The sequence below is a fragment of the Myxocyprinus asiaticus genome, chromosome 23 (assembly GCF_019703515.2).
Source record: "Myxocyprinus asiaticus isolate MX2 ecotype Aquarium Trade chromosome 23, UBuf_Myxa_2, whole genome shotgun sequence".
NCBI lineage: Eukaryota > Metazoa > Chordata > Actinopteri > Cypriniformes > Catostomidae > Myxocyprinus > Myxocyprinus asiaticus.
Genome location: NC_059366.1, coordinates 44,310,045 through 44,329,180, shown reverse-complemented (window position 1 = coordinate 44,329,180; position 19,136 = coordinate 44,310,045). Strand labels below are relative to the sequence as shown.

The window sequence follows — 19,136 nt, the reverse complement described above, 5'->3', positions numbered from 1 at the left end:
TAAGATACAAGTTATGAAGTTAATAAATGTCCATTTTCAGAAAAAAGTGTTTTTATAAAAACCTGTTCCCTTATATGGTTCGTTAGCTGAGACTTTGTCTTCAAATATATCCATTTCAAATTAATTTACTATTAAAAAATAAAAACTAAGATTTCAAACCTGTTTTGTCCCTTATATCAAGAATCACTGATTTACTTCTGAGATGATAACTGGACATCAATTGCTGAATTAAAAATGCTACGTAATGTGATAAATGTAGTATACTAGTGTTTGAAATACTTTTCAAAATTGCACATGGCATACACCTTCTCATGCTATTTTTGGAAAATAGTAGGCAGTATATACTGCACACTCATTCTGAGTATAGCCAATAAAGATAATTAGTAATTTAGTTTGAATTGAACACCAGTGATCGGATGCTATGTGAACATCAAGAATAGGGAGAGAGAGATAGACAGACAGAAAACATGAGTTCAGCCCTGATAACAGCACACAGTGGCAGCACCAAGGGCACACTGACCTTATCTCCATTTATTCATCAGACTGACATACATGCACACTGACAGTACGACTAGTGGGGCTCACTAAAGCTCTGTGTGTGTGTGTCATATGAAGGTTTTCAATGTACACAGTCAACACCCTAAAGACGACTTACAAGCAAATAGGTCAATCTTTGCATGGGGTTACTGTATATTATGAGGAATCAAATGTTCCTTAATGTTTTATGATAAACTGTTGTAGAAATATATACTGTAACTTTAAGAACTTAAAATTTCCTCCCAAGTTTCAAAAAGATCATTTATTGAAACTAAGCTCAAAAATGGTTTGCTTTGAAATCCTCAAACAAAAAGACATGACCGTTCATATTTACATGTCAGAAATTTCACGGTGAGGTATTGATGAGGAAATACGATAGATACTTTTATTCCTAAACACCAGAAGCACTAACAGTAAGAGTAAAATGTAGTAAAAGTCTGTCAAAGATCTTTCTGTTTCTGCAGATCCTTCCGAAGAATACCAAATTTAGACATGAGCCATTGAAGCTTAGTTTTATAAAGATCACGTATAGTTCAAATGTGAGTTACCACATTAAAATACATGCTGACATTGTAAAGCATTCCCACAGTACATTTTCTATGGGAATTTCCCTTGATTATGAACCTACATTAAGATAAACAAATATCTCCTGCTGACCTGCTAACAAACCAAACAAATTATAAATAAACCATTTTATTTCAAACACAAATACGCTCTCGGCCTGTCTGCTGTCCTTTGAATGAACCTGACCTCACAGCATTCTATACGATGAGGTTTATACTTTGTACTGGAGAGTCTTACCCTCGTCAACTTGTTCGGCGAATCCTTGCCCCTCTCCTTCAATGAGTTGAGGATCTTAGTGGATGGGACATGCCATTTGGCCTCTGAGAAGAAAACAACATAAAGGATAAATATTGAGTGCTCTAGGATTTCTGACAGCAGGAAATTTGAGAGGAAGGACCCTGTTGGAGAATCCAGCTAAAACCAACTTTAGATGGTAGTTACCACCTTGGACCAGCAATAAACCATCTACCACAGTTGGTTTTCCAGAAAGGGAGCGGAGTGGCTGACAAGGAAGTGAATAATCTTAGACTTATCACAGATATATTCAGTACATTGACTAATGCCTAGCTGATCTTCACCCTTGATTGAGTTGACTAGCACTACTGATTGTTAACTTATGATGAACTACAAAGCCTGCAGTGTTTGACATCTGTTGAGAGCTTGTGTTTGAAACTCACCTGCAGATCGTGTTCTTTCTAGGGTGGGCTCCCTCTCCCTTAGCATCTCTCCATCTCCCAACATGCCCTGGGCTTCAGCGGAGCGGTCATGTAGTACGGGGGATTGACACCTGTGGAAGAACATGCTGGTCAACCTCTTGAGAACAGGAAAAGTTCAATCAAACATTCGGTCAAGCATTGAGGAGAAAGCCCAAAGGAAGTTTTGGGATATTCAGATTCCAGTGCAAGTGGAAAGACATTGGCAGCTGTGAGCTGTATGTATAGTCTGTATGTACTGCATGCTTCAGAGCGCTCTGCTCTCTGTCATCTGCTACACACACAGAGCGCGCATTATCATTATGATGAGGCGTTTTCAGTGTATGGGCGGCTAGCTGGCTTCACACATTCATTTTGAAGCGTGCAGCACATGCATATTATATATTTATTCAATTAAATCACAGCCTTTTGCGGTTTAATAATCACAACAGGACATATCACGATTTTAATTTGATTAATTGTGCAAACAAACATTCATTTTCGTCCCAAATTCCGTGACATTTCGCGTTGTATAGTTAATGCCACTTTTATGACTGGATTTAGTGATTCCGTCTGTGCTTTCTGCATCGCGGAAATCATAGCGCCCTACATGTGGTAACTGTGGAATATGCGGACTCCGATCACTGAATTATTAAAAATGAATTCATATCATGAGGTGTAAAGAACGGTACATCATGCTGCCACCTTGGTGTGAACTCCTTACCGTCACTGTCTAAAGTTTACAACTTAAATGTTTTTGTAGTTAACACAACAACAACATTGGAATAAAGAAAAAAAAATAATATTTTGCACAATATCAATACTTAAACTATTTCATCGAAGCAAAGCAGAGATGACAGCAGATGACTACAGAATGTATGTTACAGGGTTTCAATCATGACAGTCAACCGTTGATGTTGTTTCACAATGCACAGCTGGCGGCAGTGACAAAACAATACAAATGTGTTTATGTGACACCTATCCCGAGTCCCAATCATGTTTTTGTACATGCAACAAAACCTTGTTAGCAAAACAGTCAAAAATGTATTACAAAATAAAGCTAAAATATTTTCCAGGACATTTTCGGTACGTATATTTGACTTTTCCATGACTGGAAAACTGCATTGCAAAATTCCAGGTTTTTCCAGAAGTGTGGGAACCGTGTAATAATGAATGAAGAAGGTGCATCCAAAGTTTAATGCTCCTCAGCTGTGCAATGCAGTGTGAGCGGGCAGATAGTTAAGTTAATTCATATGTCTGTTGCACTACAGTATGACAGCAGGGATTTATCTGGTGGCTTCTGACACACGGAAATGCTCATCTTGGCAAGTGACGTTTGTCACACTAACGTGCTGACACACACACACTCAAACACACTACTGACCTTCTGTCAAGCTCAAAAGGACTAGCTTATGCCTGCCGATGTTAAGAGCAGAGCTTTTATGGCGAGGACGTAAAGGTGTATATTTAATACATATTAAAACTAATGCTAAATAGTAAATAAATTAAAATATTTATTATATATAATTTATCATTCTAATTTAATTTCTATTTTATTTAGTAAATGAATACAAAATAAATATTGAAAATAAAAATATCAGTATAATTGTATTATTATTAATTAAAGCCATACAAAACAATTCTACTTGACGAGAACACACGTGTATGAGTTTATCTTGGTGTGTTACCCGTCGTATCCCTGCTGCTGGTTCCAGGTGGCGCTCCCGCAGGGTCCCGGGTCACTAGACGAGGACTGGTTACTGGGTGAGCTTCGGTAATGTTGAGACGCGTCTCCTTTACTGCAGGAAGAGATCTGAGGGTTTTCAATGTCCTGAATGCTCCTGAAAAGAGAGAAAGAGAGAGATCACCAATGGGTTTCCGTTTATATTGCATATGTTCGCATGGGGAGCTGCATTACTGTATTGATAAAGTTATTAGATGGATGATTATAGCAGATCCACTGAACCAGAGTCGTAAGAATTTCAACGTGACGTGAGCAACTGATTCCGATTTAATGAAAACATTGTGGGGCCTGGGTAGCTCAGCGAGTATTGACGCTGACTACCACCCCTGGAGTCACGAGTTTGAATCCAGGGCGTGCTGAGTGACTCCAGTCAGGTCTCCTAAGCAACCAAATTGGCCCGGTTGCTAGGGAGGGTAGAGTCATGGGCTAACCTCTTTGTGGTCGCGATTAGTGGCTCTCGCTCTCAATGGGGCGTGTGGTGAGTTGTGCGTGGATCGTGAAGAGTAGCATGAGCCTCCACATGCTGCGAGTCTCTGCGGTGTCATGCACAACGAGTCACGTGATAAGATGCGCGGATTGATGGTCTCAGAAGCAGAGGCAACTGACACACTTTGGTAGAGGAAAACGCTGTTTTAGTCTGGATAAGAGGCACAAATGTAGCAAAATCAACTTTCAAACTAAATCTAACACAATTCTAAAAAATGTAACTAAATTCTCCATTTAGCTGCAAAGCTACTCACTTAGTGCCCTATTCCTATTGTGATAATCACAGCTTTTCTCGTAATACTGTGATTTTGTTCTCAAAATATTTCTACTTCATTCACACAATATTATGCTATGCATCTCCTAATTTAACGACTTTATTCTTGTAGCATTACAACTATATTCTCTAAACATAGGGCTGGGTATTGATTCGATTCCAACTCACAAGCTCTCGATTCTATTGGATTCTGATTTCAATTCGATTCAAAAACAATTCATATGGGAATATTTCAGTTATAATGTCTCCTTTGCTTACATATGAAAGACATTCTCTCCCAGCTAATGCTGTTAATTATACTGGGAGCTTTTGAACTAGGTACATTATGAAAATATTTATTGTACTAATTATATTTTATACGTTTTTCATATCACATTTTAGCTTATTAATCCACGTATTACATCAATGAATATGATATTATATTGCATATATTATTTTTTTACATGTTTATTGTATAACTGCATAATTTGTGCTATTTACAGGTATTTACATTGATTTGTTGAAAACGTGCCAAAACCGGTACTGTCTCTTTAAGAAAACCAGCAGTTCTGTAAAGAGCGACTGTACATGAGCGCATGTTAAAAAGAGATGGCTTTATCTCATCCGTGCTATGTGTAATTAGAATTAAATATTTCTTTTTTGTTGTTTTTCAACAACTGACTGTAAAGAACAGAAAGGATATTAAAAGAGGCGTTATTCAGTGACAAATGGATTGCGTGGATCTCGTCTTGGGACACACATTATTACATGGAATGAGTCAAACCAAACTTTTACTCTCAACACAAAGTGAAAGGATCTCGCTGTTGAATACGTCACCACTATAATACACAATCAGTATGTGAAATCTCAATATTTACCAGCCAGTGGATAACCAAAGGCATTTTAGTCATATAGTGTGAAATCTGGTTGCAAATGCGAATTATTTCCTCTCATCGCGCGTAGAGTAAAAGATCGATCTTGGGATTTAAGAATCAATATCAAGATCGTTCAAATGAAGACTGCGATGCACTGGAAAAATCTATATTTTTACCCAGTCCTATCTTAACGCTATTACTTCAATCTCATAATGTTTCATATTTATTCTCATAATATTATGACTTTGTTCTCAAAGCATTACGACTTTATTATCAAAAAATAATGACTTCATCATTCAATTTTATGTGGCACTAAAACGGCCTTGTGCTTCATATTAATGCTGAGGAAAGGAAAAAGAAATCCTGAAATAAAATAAAGCACATTTGTACAAAGAGCCATAAACAGAAACCAGAAGAAAGAATGGCATACAGGTTTGGAATGAAAAGAGGGTTAGAAAATGATGGCAAAAAAAATATTTTTCAGTGGTCTCTATCTCTATTTCGTTCTCCATATAGCTCTCCTTCTTTCATATGACATCCAAAACCATCAAATGTGGATTTTCAGTCAGAAATGCTGAATGAGGTCGATTTTTCCTCTTGCCTCCAGGAACACAAGCAGGCATCAGTAAGATGTCACAATGCACAGACCATCATGCATTGGTCGCCCGTCTGCTGTGTACATGCATGTGTGTACTGCTCTAGTTATCAGACCGCTTTGACTGCCATTCACTGACATCATCACTGGCAGACTATAAGATCATCTGTCCCTCCAACACACACACACACACCAAAACACTGACGCTATCGAGAATCATTGGCCGGCCACTTTGTGCACCAACACTGCCTTTAGGGGAAAATGTTTGCTGACATGTTAACAAGAACAAGGTCAAAGATGAAGATGAACATGAAGATGTTTTGAGCCCAAAAAAACCCTAGGACCACTCAGTCTCTCGTTCTGTTTCCATTGTCTGTGCTTTTGCTGTAGTGAGGTTTGTTGAGGGTTGTGCTCTATATTTAATCGCTGTATGGATTTGCAGTGCACCAGTTTCTTTGTCATTTCTCACAGAAAATAGAGAGAGAATACGTTTTTCTGTAGAAAATGTGAGTGATGTTTACCAGTGCAAAAGTCACCTCCACGATGCTAGGTTGTCGTGGGTGGCCGCCAGGGTGTTGCTATGCAGTTGCCAATGTATTCTTGGTTCTAGAGTGTTCTCCAGATCTACAAAATTGTTTGGTGGTTGCTAGGATGTTCTGGATTGTTGCAAGGGTCTTTTGGTTGGTTGATAAGTGGTTTCTAGGATGTTCTGAGTGGTTGGCATCTGGTTGCTAGGTGGTTGCTAAGGTGTTATTGGTGGTTGTCAGAGTGCTCTGGTGATTACTAGGATGTTCTGAGTCATTGCTTGATGGTTTCTAGGATGTTCTGGGTGGTTTTCATGTGGTTGCTAGGGTGTTCTAGGTAGTTGTTAGGTGGTTGCTAAGAAGTTCTGTGTAGTTGCTGAGGTGCTCTGGTTATTTCTAGGATTTTCTGAGTGGTTGCTAGATGGTTGCTAGGGTGGTCTGGTTGGCTGTTAGGTGGTTGCTAAGGTGTTCTTGGTTATTGTCAGAGTGCTCTGGTGATTTCTAGGATGTTTTAAGTGGTTGCTAGATGGCTGCTAGTGTGTTTTGCGTGGTTGTTAGGTGGTTGCTAGGAGGTTCTGGGTGGTTGCTAGGGTGCTTTGGTGGTTACTAGGATGTTATAAGTGGTTGCTAGGGTGGTCTGGGTGGCTCTCAGGTGGTTGCTAAGGTGTTCTGTGTGGTTATCAGAGTGTTCTGGTGATTTCTAGGATGTTCTGAGTGGTTGCAAGATGGTTGCTAGTGTGTTCTGGGTGGTTGCTAAGGTGCTCTGGTGGTTTCTATGATGTTATAAGTGGTGGCTAGATGGTTGCTAGGGTGGTCTGGGTGGCTGTTAGGTTGTTGCTAAGGTATTCTGGGTGGTTGTCAGAGTGCTCTGGTAATTTCTAGGATGTCCTGAGAAGTTGCTAGGGTGTTCTGGGTGGTTGTTAGGTGGTTGCTGGGATGTTCTGAGTAGTTGCTAGATGGTTTCTATGATGTTCTGGGTGGTTGTCAGGTGGTTGCTAGGAAGTTCTAGGTGGTTGCTGAAGTGCTCTGGTGATTTCTAAGATTTTCTGAGTGGTTGCTAGATGGTTGCTAGGGTGGTCTAGGTGGCTGTTAGGTGGTTGCTAAGGTGTTCTGGGTTGTTATCAGAGTGCTCCGGTGGTTTTTATGATTTTCTGAGCGGTTGCTAGGGTGTTCTGGGTGGTTGTTAGGTGGTTGCTAGCAGTCTTGGTGGTTGTTAGGTGGTCGCTATGATGTTCTGTGTGATTTGCCAGGGTGCTTTAGTGGTTTCTTGGATGTTCTGAGTGATTGCTAGATGGTTGATTGGGGGTTCTAGGTGGTTGCCAGGGTGCTCTGGTGGTTTCTAGGATGTTCTAAGTTCTAAGTTTAAAGGGATAGTTCACCTGCAAATTAAAATTCAGTTATCATTTACTTACCTCATATTGTTTCAAACCCACAGGAATACAGAACTAGAGCAGCAGAATGCATGTAAAATTGTTTGTAACACTGAATAAAAAAAAAGGCTAACATGCTACCTAACATCTCCTTTTGTGTTCCACAGAAGAAAGGCATACGAGTTGGAAACATCATGAGAGTGAGTAAATAATGAAATAACTTTTTTTTTTGGGGTGAACTATACCTTTAAGAAAATGCAAAAATAAAAATGATGCTTGCCTTTGCAAACACTATTAATAAGAGAGAGAGACTGTGTGATCGGGAAGTCCACAGTCACTACACATTACTGAGGTGGCGCACAGCTCTCTCCACATGAGGTCTCACAGAATTGTCGGGAAAGGTCATCAACGCCACGAGGGGCTTCCAAGTGAGAACAAATGAGCACATTATAACAAACCACATCTGAAAGGTATCCCAAACATATTTCCTGCATACCAAACACAGGAGAGCGGACGGGAAAAGTTCATGATTTTATGGGTCAGTAAGGATGTAATGAATACAAAATGCAAGCAAAACTTTATCACAGTGTCTTAACCAGGCATTTCGCGACAAGTTTCAAGCACCAAGTAGTTTGTATGTCCACACTTGACAATCTGACATCTTTATGGGTCTAAGCTCCTGAAGAGACATAGTCCAGTATTTAATAGCAGCGATAGCGCACATGGGTCAACCACCTGTGTACGTACGTACAGTCAAATTGAGTATACTTTGTAAAGGCTGACAATTAGACTGTACGCATACGCTGAGCATTCGTCGTCAAAACCGAAGTATACTTTGGGCTTAAGGTCAGAGAGTTGGCAACTGAGGAGCTGGATTTGAAGTAATGGGAGATGTGGCCTTGCACAGCAGTACCTTGGTCCATCTGGCAACTTCCTGTCGAAAGAGGTGCTGCGCGGGATGCCGGTCTGAGCATGCTGGAGCATCTGTTGGCATGGTAACCGATCGGGACCCTGTGTGGGGGAGCCGCGAGGGAGAGGCTGGCTGCTGGTGGGCACACGGTGCCACGTGGTGTTTCTTTTGAAGGGAGTCTTGAACTCGCAAGGAGCTCCTTCACTGTCCAGCTTATACTCCACCATCGGGATGCGGTACAGCTCTGAACAGCCCCTAAGAGAAAAAGATAGAAAGGGTTGGTCAGTAGGCCAATTAGCAGATGTGTTTTATTGGTTTAAAGTTTAATTTATTTAAAAAAACAAAAAACAAACAAACAAAAAAAAAACCTCTAGCATCATTTACCTGCAGATGCCACTTGCTTTAAAATTTAGTTATTTAATGCAATGACATTCAGACATTTTTAAGTGCAACTAAAGGCCTTGGCATACTTCATACAAAATCGAAGAACGAATGGGTGTGACGTCATTTAGAACAAAATTGTCCAGAACTAAGGTGTTTTTTTTAGTTCTTTTTGGTGGATCGTGATAGCTGGCCAGCACAAAATTTCAGGAAAACTTTGTACCTGCTGCTAAACACCTTTTTACTGCCACTGGTCCACATCATCGGTAGGTGTGACCTGGAGCTCCAACTACTTTGAGGCCGACAACAACTAATTCTCATTCAGTCAGTTAAGATCAGTCAACATGACCACATCGGCTTGTGGAGTTATTAGCAAGCTGGTGCAAACATACCTATATTTGTACGATCCTTCGCATAGAGACATTTTCCAAGAACAAGTGATTTTTTTAAAATTAGGCTTTTATATAATACTCTTAAGTGCCCATTTACACAGTTATTTGATATGCTGCTTTTCTGCAGCCGAAAACTTTACACATCTGCCCAAAGTGAGATATGCATCTCTTATATCATTCTTTTGTCTGTGTTCTGCCCATTAACACTTTTTTATACACCCATCTTTGCAGTAGTATCAGTGTCATCATAAATTACAATAATAGAGTTTAACTGGTGCATATTATAGCTGGCCTGTGTTACTGTATTAGCACCATGAATGCATAATGTAAACATAACAAATTACACATTATATACTGCATATGCAGTATATTATAAGAACAGATTATTTTAAAGATCTCGTGTAAATTATACTCATGGAATATGGCATGAAGTCATTAATAACACATTTTAATGTCATATTTATTTAAGGTTTTACATGCATCCTCATATTTAAATGCTCCTCTAACGCCTCACCCAGCGGTGTGGCCGGTGTCTGAATGTTCGCAAACAATATATAGATGCTCAGCTCTTTTGAACTTCTTTTTGGCTCATAGTAAGAACGAAGAACAACTCAGCGAGTATGACGGGTCCTTTAAGTGTCCAAATACTTTTGTTCAACTGCTCAAATGCTGAGGAGTAACAGAAGGACGTCAGAATGGAGAAGCTGGGCAAGGTGTGGGGTTCTTGGGTTTAAAGAGAAAGAGCCCGAGAGGTCACCACTGCACCCTGGTTAAGAAAACAGTCTGCTCTCCAAAACGAAAAAATAAATTCTTCTGCAATTCAGCTCTGGAGCTATTCTCTTGCTGAAGCTCTTTGGGGTGAAGAGGGTCACATTCTCTCCTCCTGATCTGCATAACTAGCCCACAGGCTGCTCGCATCAATTAGATACAAAAGACAGTCCTGAACATCTGAGAAGATGATGTCCTATATCGACTGAAATGTGTTTTAAATTGAGATTCATTTAAACTGCATTCATCAGATATTTATTTCCCCATCGCCCTCTGGTTATCGTTGACCTTGCAGTGCTCACGAGGGCAGTGAAAGCTAGATGCTGTGGTAGAATTAGCAGAATATTTTGGCTTGAGCAATGCAGCACCAACACGGCAATGTATAACATCCTCAGAAGGGAATTTTTACAAAGAAATTATGCTGAAATACACTTAAAAATGTTCTTGGTTCAATACAAAACAAGGTGAATAGCTATTCGACCAATGAAGGTGTAAATAGGTCCTAATGCTTTCTGCCTAGAAACATGAACCAAATTTAATTTAGGTTCAAAACTATTATATATTCAATATGTCACACATTTGAAACTCTCCAAAAGTCATGTGTTTTTCTCCAAGACATTGTCTTAGAATGACTGCCAAGCACACTTTGATGGAGGGACAGCTACCAACTAATGGAAAGCTGGGACATTTGGCGTTGCAGGGTTACATTTAGGTATTGCACTAAGTGAAGAGCCACATTTGTTTGCTTGTTCTTAATAATAGCGTACTTTTGGACTATGGAAATTGACACTTTGACATTATTAGTTTTATGGAAATTAATAAAGGTTCATTTCTTGTTTCAGCATTATTTGCACTTTAGACCTTTGTTTTGTTGAACATGAAAAACTAGCTTCACATGTATGTAACCGACATTTGGTTTTCAACCATTGAAAATGTACAAAATTGAACAGTTTACACATTGTAGCCACATTGAGAGCCCCATACCCAAGTCGGGCTCCCACCCAATCATGAACTTGGCCCACCTTGAGAACTACACCTACACCCACCCCTCCAACTGTTCGGCCCACCCGGCGGGTCCTATGGCCCACCTTACATCTTAGAGCTGGAGCCAGGCCTGCCCATACCTCTGGGATTTAACCATGTCGGGCCTTAAGTATGAAGATACAAAAAGGAAAGTTTGTTCGAAACCAGAATCTATAAGGATATTAAGAAACCTTTAATACTTCTGGAGCTATAGGGACTCCAATTTTGGAAAAACAACACAAAATGTATTTTTTTCCAATTTGTGTACTCACACCATTAGCATATAATGGAACAAGGGGTACTGAAGTCAGCTGATTTTTGTAATAGACCTATCTCTGTGTAAAAATAAAATAAAGATGCTGCAACATTAAGGTACAGTCATTTTTTTGACCTGTAGTTTTGCTCCAAATCATAGGTGAAAATTGTAATTCTACTAAATAATGGATAACTCAGTAAATATCGTCCCATGTCATTTAATATTTTGACTTTCGTAATCATTTATGTTGATCTTTCTTCAGAAATAGGTAGATTTGACATGGAATAACCCAGTTTTCTGTACATGGTACCACACATACCATGTTTTTTTGCACATGGATCATAGTAAAAGTTTTTTTTTTTGTGTGTTTTTTTTTAAAAGGACTTTGGAGTACCATATCAATTATAATCTAATGCCATCACTGTACCATGGCACCACCACAGTACTGCCTCAAAAGTTTAGGAAATAGAGCCTCACCCAGAAAGAAAAACATAAAAAACAAGATTTTCACAACAAGCACCCTATTTTCACATCTCTTATTTTAAAGAGCCCATAGATGCCTTTTTAAGGTTTTGCAGAGTGCAGTCTGGGCTGGTGAAATATGGATCTAATATTAGCCTAACCCAGAAAATCTATTTATTTACACAAGAGCAGCAGGATATAGCCGTAACCCTCTACAGTCCAGAAGTGGTTTCCATCATCTACATATGGACATCTTTAAACATGCTGCCCATACATCAAACTAATGAGAGAAAAGGAAACATTTCAAATGTGTCCACGCTGAAAATGTCGCTAACTTATGAACTGAAAATGTAAACAGTGGGTAAATATTTGCCGTCAGATGGGTTTTCAGGCTAATCAAAGAGCATGTGTGTAATATTGCATAGTTCTGCTCCTTGACTTTACACTTGAAACTTGAGATTCATGACGTATATACGAATGAGTCCTTCCTATACATGTCAGCGAACGTTTATATTGTTCCATATACACTATGAAGGGTAACTGTTTTAAATCCAGGCTAATGCTTTTGCTGAGCCTTTCCTTTGGGTGGGTTTTTATGTTGTTGACATATGCAGCATTCTGGGTAAACATGAAATGGATTTCACAACCCATTTTATTATCATAATATGACGTACTTCAGAGTGAAACTGGTTAGTCAAAAATAAAAAAATGCTGGGAGGGACTTAATTTTATTGGGAATAGGGAATTGATTGGATCGTGAAAAACATAAAAGTGTCTGCTAAATCACTAAATGACTAAATGTAAATGGCAGTGGATTTCTGAAACGTAAGAATGCAGGAGTAGATTTATTCATATTTATGAGTGAAGCTCTACCAGGTTGGTAAGGGTTAGGTTTAGGGGTTGAGTTAGGGTTGGTTTATAATTTCTCCAACCGATCAGGTACCACTTTCCTGATGAATCATGTCCTGTTTTCCTCATTAATATAAATAAACTCTTCCCCTGCTAGCGCAGCGCAGAAAGTTATGAAAGATCACGAAGACATTCTGTCATCATTTACTCACCCATGACGTAAATCACAACAAAACTGTTGTGCAAACTATCCTTAGTTCTAAAACAACAAATGTTTCACGATCAAGGGATAATAATCAATTATATATTGTTTACAATTAAATGCAAACAAATATTAAAGAGCAGTTAAATCTCCTACAATCTCCCAAATGCAGAGGATCATAATCTGTAGCCAAAGATAAAAGGATTATAGAACGAAATGTTTGGCATCCCATACTCCCATCAACAGACCAGACACAAAAAACCAACAAGTTAATGATTTAACCCTCCTGCCATCAGCACGGATTTACTGACGTTGAAGTTTATTGACAAACTGTCCACCAGTAATGTTTTAGTCCCCCTGCGGCTAGCCTGACCGTTCCCAACCAAAGCCATTGTGATTTATCTGTGGTGTTTGCTAAAGCAAGCATCACTTTTACTATTGCTCAAACGTATGGTTATGAATTTGATACAAGTATTAAACATAAGCATTAAACTTTGATATAGGGGTGGGTAAAAATATTGATTTCCCATGCATCAATGATCTCAAAATCATAAATCCCAAGATCAATCTTTTATTTATGCACAACCCTCTACAACAATGAGAAGAAATCGCTCGCATTTGCAACCAAATTTCACACTATGCGACTAAAATGTATATATTTGGCAACTGGTGGGAAAATGTTTAGATTTCACTCACCAGTAATTGTGTAGTTTAGTGTTGAAGTATTCAGCAGCGAGATCCTTTCACTGCGTGTTGAGAGTAAAATTTGTTCCATGTATGTCCAAAGACGAGATCCACACAATCCATTTGTCATTGAATTTTAATACCCTTTCTGTTCTTTACAGACAGTTGTTGATTAAAAACAACAAAAAAGAAACATTTAATTATATTCAAGCACAGCACGAATGAGTTGGAGCCATTAGAGTCTCTTTCGTTAACATGTGCTCATTTACAGTCGCTCTTTAAAGAACTGCTGGTTTTCTTAAAGAGACAGTACCGTTTTTTTAGCATGTGTTCAACAAATCAATTTAAATACTTACAAATAGTACAAATTATGCAACTGAACAGTAAACATGTAACAAAAAATAATATATGCAATATAATATATTTATTGATTGAATACATGGATTTGTTCATTTTTAAATGCTAAAATGTGACTAAAATGATGAAAAACTGATCAAATATAATTAGTAAAATTAATATTTTTGTAATGTACCTAGTTAGAAAGTCCCCTGCGTAAGATAATTTCTAGATAAATTCATATGTAAGCAAAAGGTGCATTATAACTGAAATATACCAAATCGAATCAAAATCGGATTCGGATTCGAATCGAGAGCTTGTGAATCAGGAAATCTGTATCAATACCTGTGTAAAAAAAAAAAATCTGTGTAACGCGTCCTACACCATTTGTGCTACAGAATGAATGACACTTTGAGAAAAGGTATGCTATAACTTTTCTAAGCAATCAGACAAACTTTTTTCTTTTACCTAGCAGACGATAAAACAAATGAAAAATTTCCAATAGACTTACATTGAAAGAAGCCATATCTAGAGACCAGAATATACCACGCTTGAGGGTGTACTCTTTTGATATCCTATCAATTGCAAAGCAATCTGCAAATATCAATTAGAACATCTTATACACCAATCAGCCACAACATTAAAACCACCTGTCTAATATTGTGTATATGGTCATATCTCTTATAGTGCTCATAAACGTGCAACGGACGCCAAGATTTACACTGAAAAGGGACTTAAATTTCAGGTTGTTCCTCACCAAGTCCCTTTATGCTTTAAGAAGACTTGGAATATGATGCACAAGTCACATAGGCAACTTTTATGATGCTTTTGAGCCATTTTTAAAACTTGAAAGTCCTTATCAACTGCGTTTGTATTGAAAATATGTGATCAGCATAAGAAAGTCAGTAATTCGGGTTTGAAATCATATGAGAGTGAGTAAATGATGACACAACTTTCATTTCTGGGCGAACTATTCCTTTAAGAAACCAAGAGAAAAATGTAAATTCACAAATTCGCTCCATAAATGCTTTATGTTCCAAAAATAGACAATTGCTTTAATTAAGACGCCTGACGATATGTCACTCTGCGGGTGGATCTCTCCCGTTTTAATTGGTTGGACAAGCAACTGAATCATAAATGTGCAATCTGCTGTGCTGTGACTCATAAGACATGCTGGGATGCATTTCATCAATAATCAAGCACCCTGCTTTGTTATCGTAAGGAAAAAACTTTGAGCTTCCATGTGCGTCAGGCCAGCTGAAAACAAGACTTAATATGATATATAATTTTAAGAAATTATTATATTTTTGTAGCCAATGGAGGGAGGTTGATACCTTCTTGGAGCTCCATCCTCATAAGGTTGAATGATGATGACTTTAACGGTGACGGAGGTTCGCAGCAGGTCGATCATCTGTTCGTGGGTCAATGTCGCCACTGCCACCTTACAGATCTCCACCAATCGGCTGCCCTGACGCAAGCCCGCCTTCCACGCATAACCAAACGGCTCCACGTCCGCCACGATGCCTTCGAAGTTGACATGAAAGCCGAGCTGGCCCAGACCGTTCCTGCGCAGGGTCATTTCTGTGGTCTCACAGCCACGGGTAACAATCTGCACAAAGACACGGTGAGAAAGAGTGAGCGAGGATGGAATGTGAAAGGAGGCAAAAAGGTTAAAGGTCAATTCATTCTCCTGTCCTCTTTAGTCAACTAAAGCTGTGTGCCAAATGACACATTATACACATGTGCTTACAAAATACATTATGCACTCAGCCATGTAGTGTATACATTTTCAAAAGTGTAGTATCGTCCCCAATGGAACAAAATGTTTGTTTTTTTTAACTACCCAGAAGCAATCGCCGTTTAACAGCTGACAGAAGTGACGTTTCAAATGCATGCGATGTGTTGCCGCTAGCTTTAGCGCGGTATCCAACTTCAGTTCAACACTTGCATCACAAACAATGTACATAGAGTATTCACACAGCGTGGGCTGATGGTGAAGCATCAACGTATACTCTTTTGCCCGTGAGCGAATATGAACAGGTTTCTCTTTTAGTTCAGTCAATAGCGGGCACACGCGCTGACGTTACGCAAGGACTGTCCGAATGTCGAGAAAATCTGAGCTGCACATAGACAGTCCGCGCAGATTGTGCTGATGACGAAATTTGCACCACGCATTCTGTGCTGGGAGTAATTGGCAATGTGGACAACCAAAGTATCCATTGGCCTTTACACTACAAAATTACGTAGAACAGTGCAGAAGTGTGCAGTCTGAAAAAAGGGCATGCAGAATAAAGAAAGTTTCCTTTACAAGATTAGTAGCTCTAAAGGGTGAATGTCACAAATAATAATTTCCCTGCTGAAAGTTCATTTCTAGCAGTAAGAAATCTGATCTCTGATCTCTTGTCAAATTAGAATGACATCTCATTTGTGATCAGATTTCTGAAAGCTTTGGCCAGTTGTGCAGCCCACCAATAACGTTTACTAGCGGAAAAACACTACAACGACCTGGCGACCTCAAGCGATAAAATCACAGTCATTGTGAAATGGGCTAAAAGTGACTACAATATTAGGAAATGGTCAGCCCAACAGATAGTACTCAGATGTTGTTTGCAGAGGATTCTGGAGGTACACCACAGATGGCGGGACGGGATAGTACAGTGAACTTGATGCTGGCCCAGATGGCCCATTGACCAGATCTGTGCCTTCGACAGAATCTGGGCCCAGTGACAGCATCTCAAACAGAACACATACACACATATACACCAGATCTCTGGATGAACATATCCAGATAAAGGTGCTGAAGGACATTTTTTTGGAATACCACACATAAAAAGGTGTTTCTTCAACTTTGGGCACTTTAGCATTTTTCACACTCTTACTACTTTAATTTTTCTACTAACAATGTCCAACAAAGTATGCACATGCATTACATGATATTTATGTCATTTTTGTCCATTTTCATTTCCAGCACATCTCAAATTCTGTATTGTGTTTCATAGAATTTTGTGGTGTAAATGAAGCTGATGGATATTACATTTTTATTTTTTATTTTATTATGAAAATGTTTTATTGATTCCACAAAACACATATACAAGAGCAAAAAATAAATAAATAAATAAATAGATTTTCCTAGCATTCTAAACGACCGTTCTTCAAAGGCCGCCACCCTCCCCATCTCCGAGCACCACTCATGAAATGAGGGCGCTCCAGCCGACCTCCAACCCTTTAAAAGAACCTGTCTGGCGATCATGACGCTAGTTAGGACCCAACTCTTTATGTGCCTATTCTCAACGTCAATGACCGCCCATCGCCCAAAATACAGAGCCTGGGGCAAAATGAAAGCCGAGTGCACAATACATCACATACAAGACTCCTGGATCTTAACACACCCCTGGAAATTACATTTTCAATGGTTTTGAAATAAAATGGTCGGCCCTTTTGTCTTACTAAAGCACATTTCATAGCGAACGGTACATGTATCCTTAATACACACAAATCATTTTTTCACCCCCTTTTTTTTTTTTTTTTGCGTAATTTGTCAAAATTACATCTTGATTGGAAATTACCGCCAGCAAAAAACATTCTGCTCAAGTGATTTTTCCCTTGATTTTTCTTTGTTTTGCCCCATATTTCATGCTCTTCACTGACACTTTTATCCACTTGCTTAACAAGTACACTAACTTTAAAAAAAAAAATCTTTATTGGGGCAAAACTGTTTGTAGGACACTGGTAATTTTGGAAACATTTATAGAAATAAGTTTCACACAATAAATACTGAAAAGGTTTGTTTATTTACTCTTTGTTTAGACTATCATAGTTTTAAACATGTTATAATTTGAATTTTTATAATGGATTTTCAGTTTAATACTGAAGACCCCAGTAGGGTCTGGGTCGAGGCTAAAATTGCACATAAAAAGGCATGTTAAAAAAGTACCCGAAATAAACGATGAAGGCTTTGTCAAAAGTTTCCAAGTCAGTTTTGACTTTAAATGGGTTAGTTTTAATTTAAATCAACCCCTGGGACATGCAATTGCCCTTAGTTGAAGAAACACCCATAATATTCCCTACAACCTGACAGATTTCACTGAAATAATGTCCTGAGAAATCACTCCCATGTCTGTGACAAGCAACAGACTCTGTAAATGACAAAACATGAATCTGGGTTATGTTTATCACTACGTTTTGTCACGTTTTAAAATTAGGAACATTTTCATTCATAGAGAGCATTTCATAAGACAAAATGAGTGAGTGCAAAATGAGTCATCAATATTTTCGGTCGGTTGTCCCACAAGACAAAAAACATATTTTAAAATTACATTTACATTTATAACATTTACACTTGGCAGACACATATAAATGCTCACAAGCTAACACGTAAACTAAAAAGCCACCAAACTCCATTTTGATTTCACCATGAAGTTAGCAAAAATCTTTAACTTCTAAGTCATGGCTTTTGCTGCGGTGAAGTAGACATATGGAAGCCAAATCAGAGTGTATGATAAGCATAACTAGTCATTGAAAGATCCCATCACTTGATGCTTATTGGCTCATTCTGTATGCTAATATATCCTGTCTTCTAGAGGAATGCTCTACAGGTAAGAGGTGTCATTTTCATCCTACCGCTCCTAACACTCATCATCGCGTAAAAATGCACATACACATGCAGTCGCAGCGCAGGGAGCCCATGAGGAGAGTCTGTTTGGCTCATCTGTCGCAGTATGTTATGCACGCAGAGCGGGCGAGTTGCTCAAGGAATAAGCTCAGCTTGAGCTCTGACTGACGCAGCTTTGAATTTCGAGGTGTGCTGAGCGCGCAGAGAGGGTCCGGTATAAAATCTCACAGATGGAGGGGAGGAGAAAGATATTTAATTGAATGAGATTGACTATAATGTTTACAAAGCAGTGCTACCTCTATTTTTAGACCCATCAAAACCACCCTGCTCAAATAGAGCCTGACTTTGTACTAAAGATGAAGTGTGAAATTTCTGTGCCACTGTGCGTCATTGAACGAAACTGCTAAAATAATAACTATTTTCAAACAGGTTTCCTGAACACTCCACTTGTCTTCCGTTGGTCAAAAAATAAAAATAAAATCCTAAGTCACTGATAGAGCAAATGTTGCTATGACCGCTCCAACAAACAGTGTTTATATTTTTCAGGGAAATTTACCAACACGCATTATAATACAGTGAAAAATTTAAAAGGAAAATATCAATTCTCGCTCTTCTTAAAAA

The 19,136-nt window shown here is 38.7% G+C and overlaps 2 protein-coding genes across 2 annotated transcripts in view; both read right to left on the bottom strand.

Moving 5' to 3' along the window:
- The window catches only part of LOC127414395 (keratinocyte proline-rich protein-like), a 401,795-nt gene that overhangs the window by 224,135 nt on the left and 158,524 nt on the right, over positions 1 to 19,136 (bottom strand). The gene's annotated exons all lie outside the window — the stretch shown is intronic.
- The window catches only part of LOC127414356 (signal-induced proliferation-associated 1-like protein 2), a 180,240-nt gene that overhangs the window by 46,771 nt on the left and 114,333 nt on the right, over positions 1 to 19,136 (bottom strand). Inside the window, exons 9-13 of the mRNA XM_051652329.1 lie at positions 15,238 to 15,512; positions 8,554 to 8,805; positions 3,482 to 3,634; positions 1,779 to 1,888; positions 1,339 to 1,421 (exon numbers count right to left, since the gene is read on the bottom strand). Coding sequence (XP_051508289.1) covers positions 1,339 to 1,421; positions 1,779 to 1,888; positions 3,482 to 3,634; positions 8,554 to 8,805; positions 15,238 to 15,512 — 873 coding nt within the window. The remainder of the gene's footprint in view (positions 1 to 1,338; positions 1,422 to 1,778; positions 1,889 to 3,481; positions 3,635 to 8,553; positions 8,806 to 15,237; positions 15,513 to 19,136) is intronic.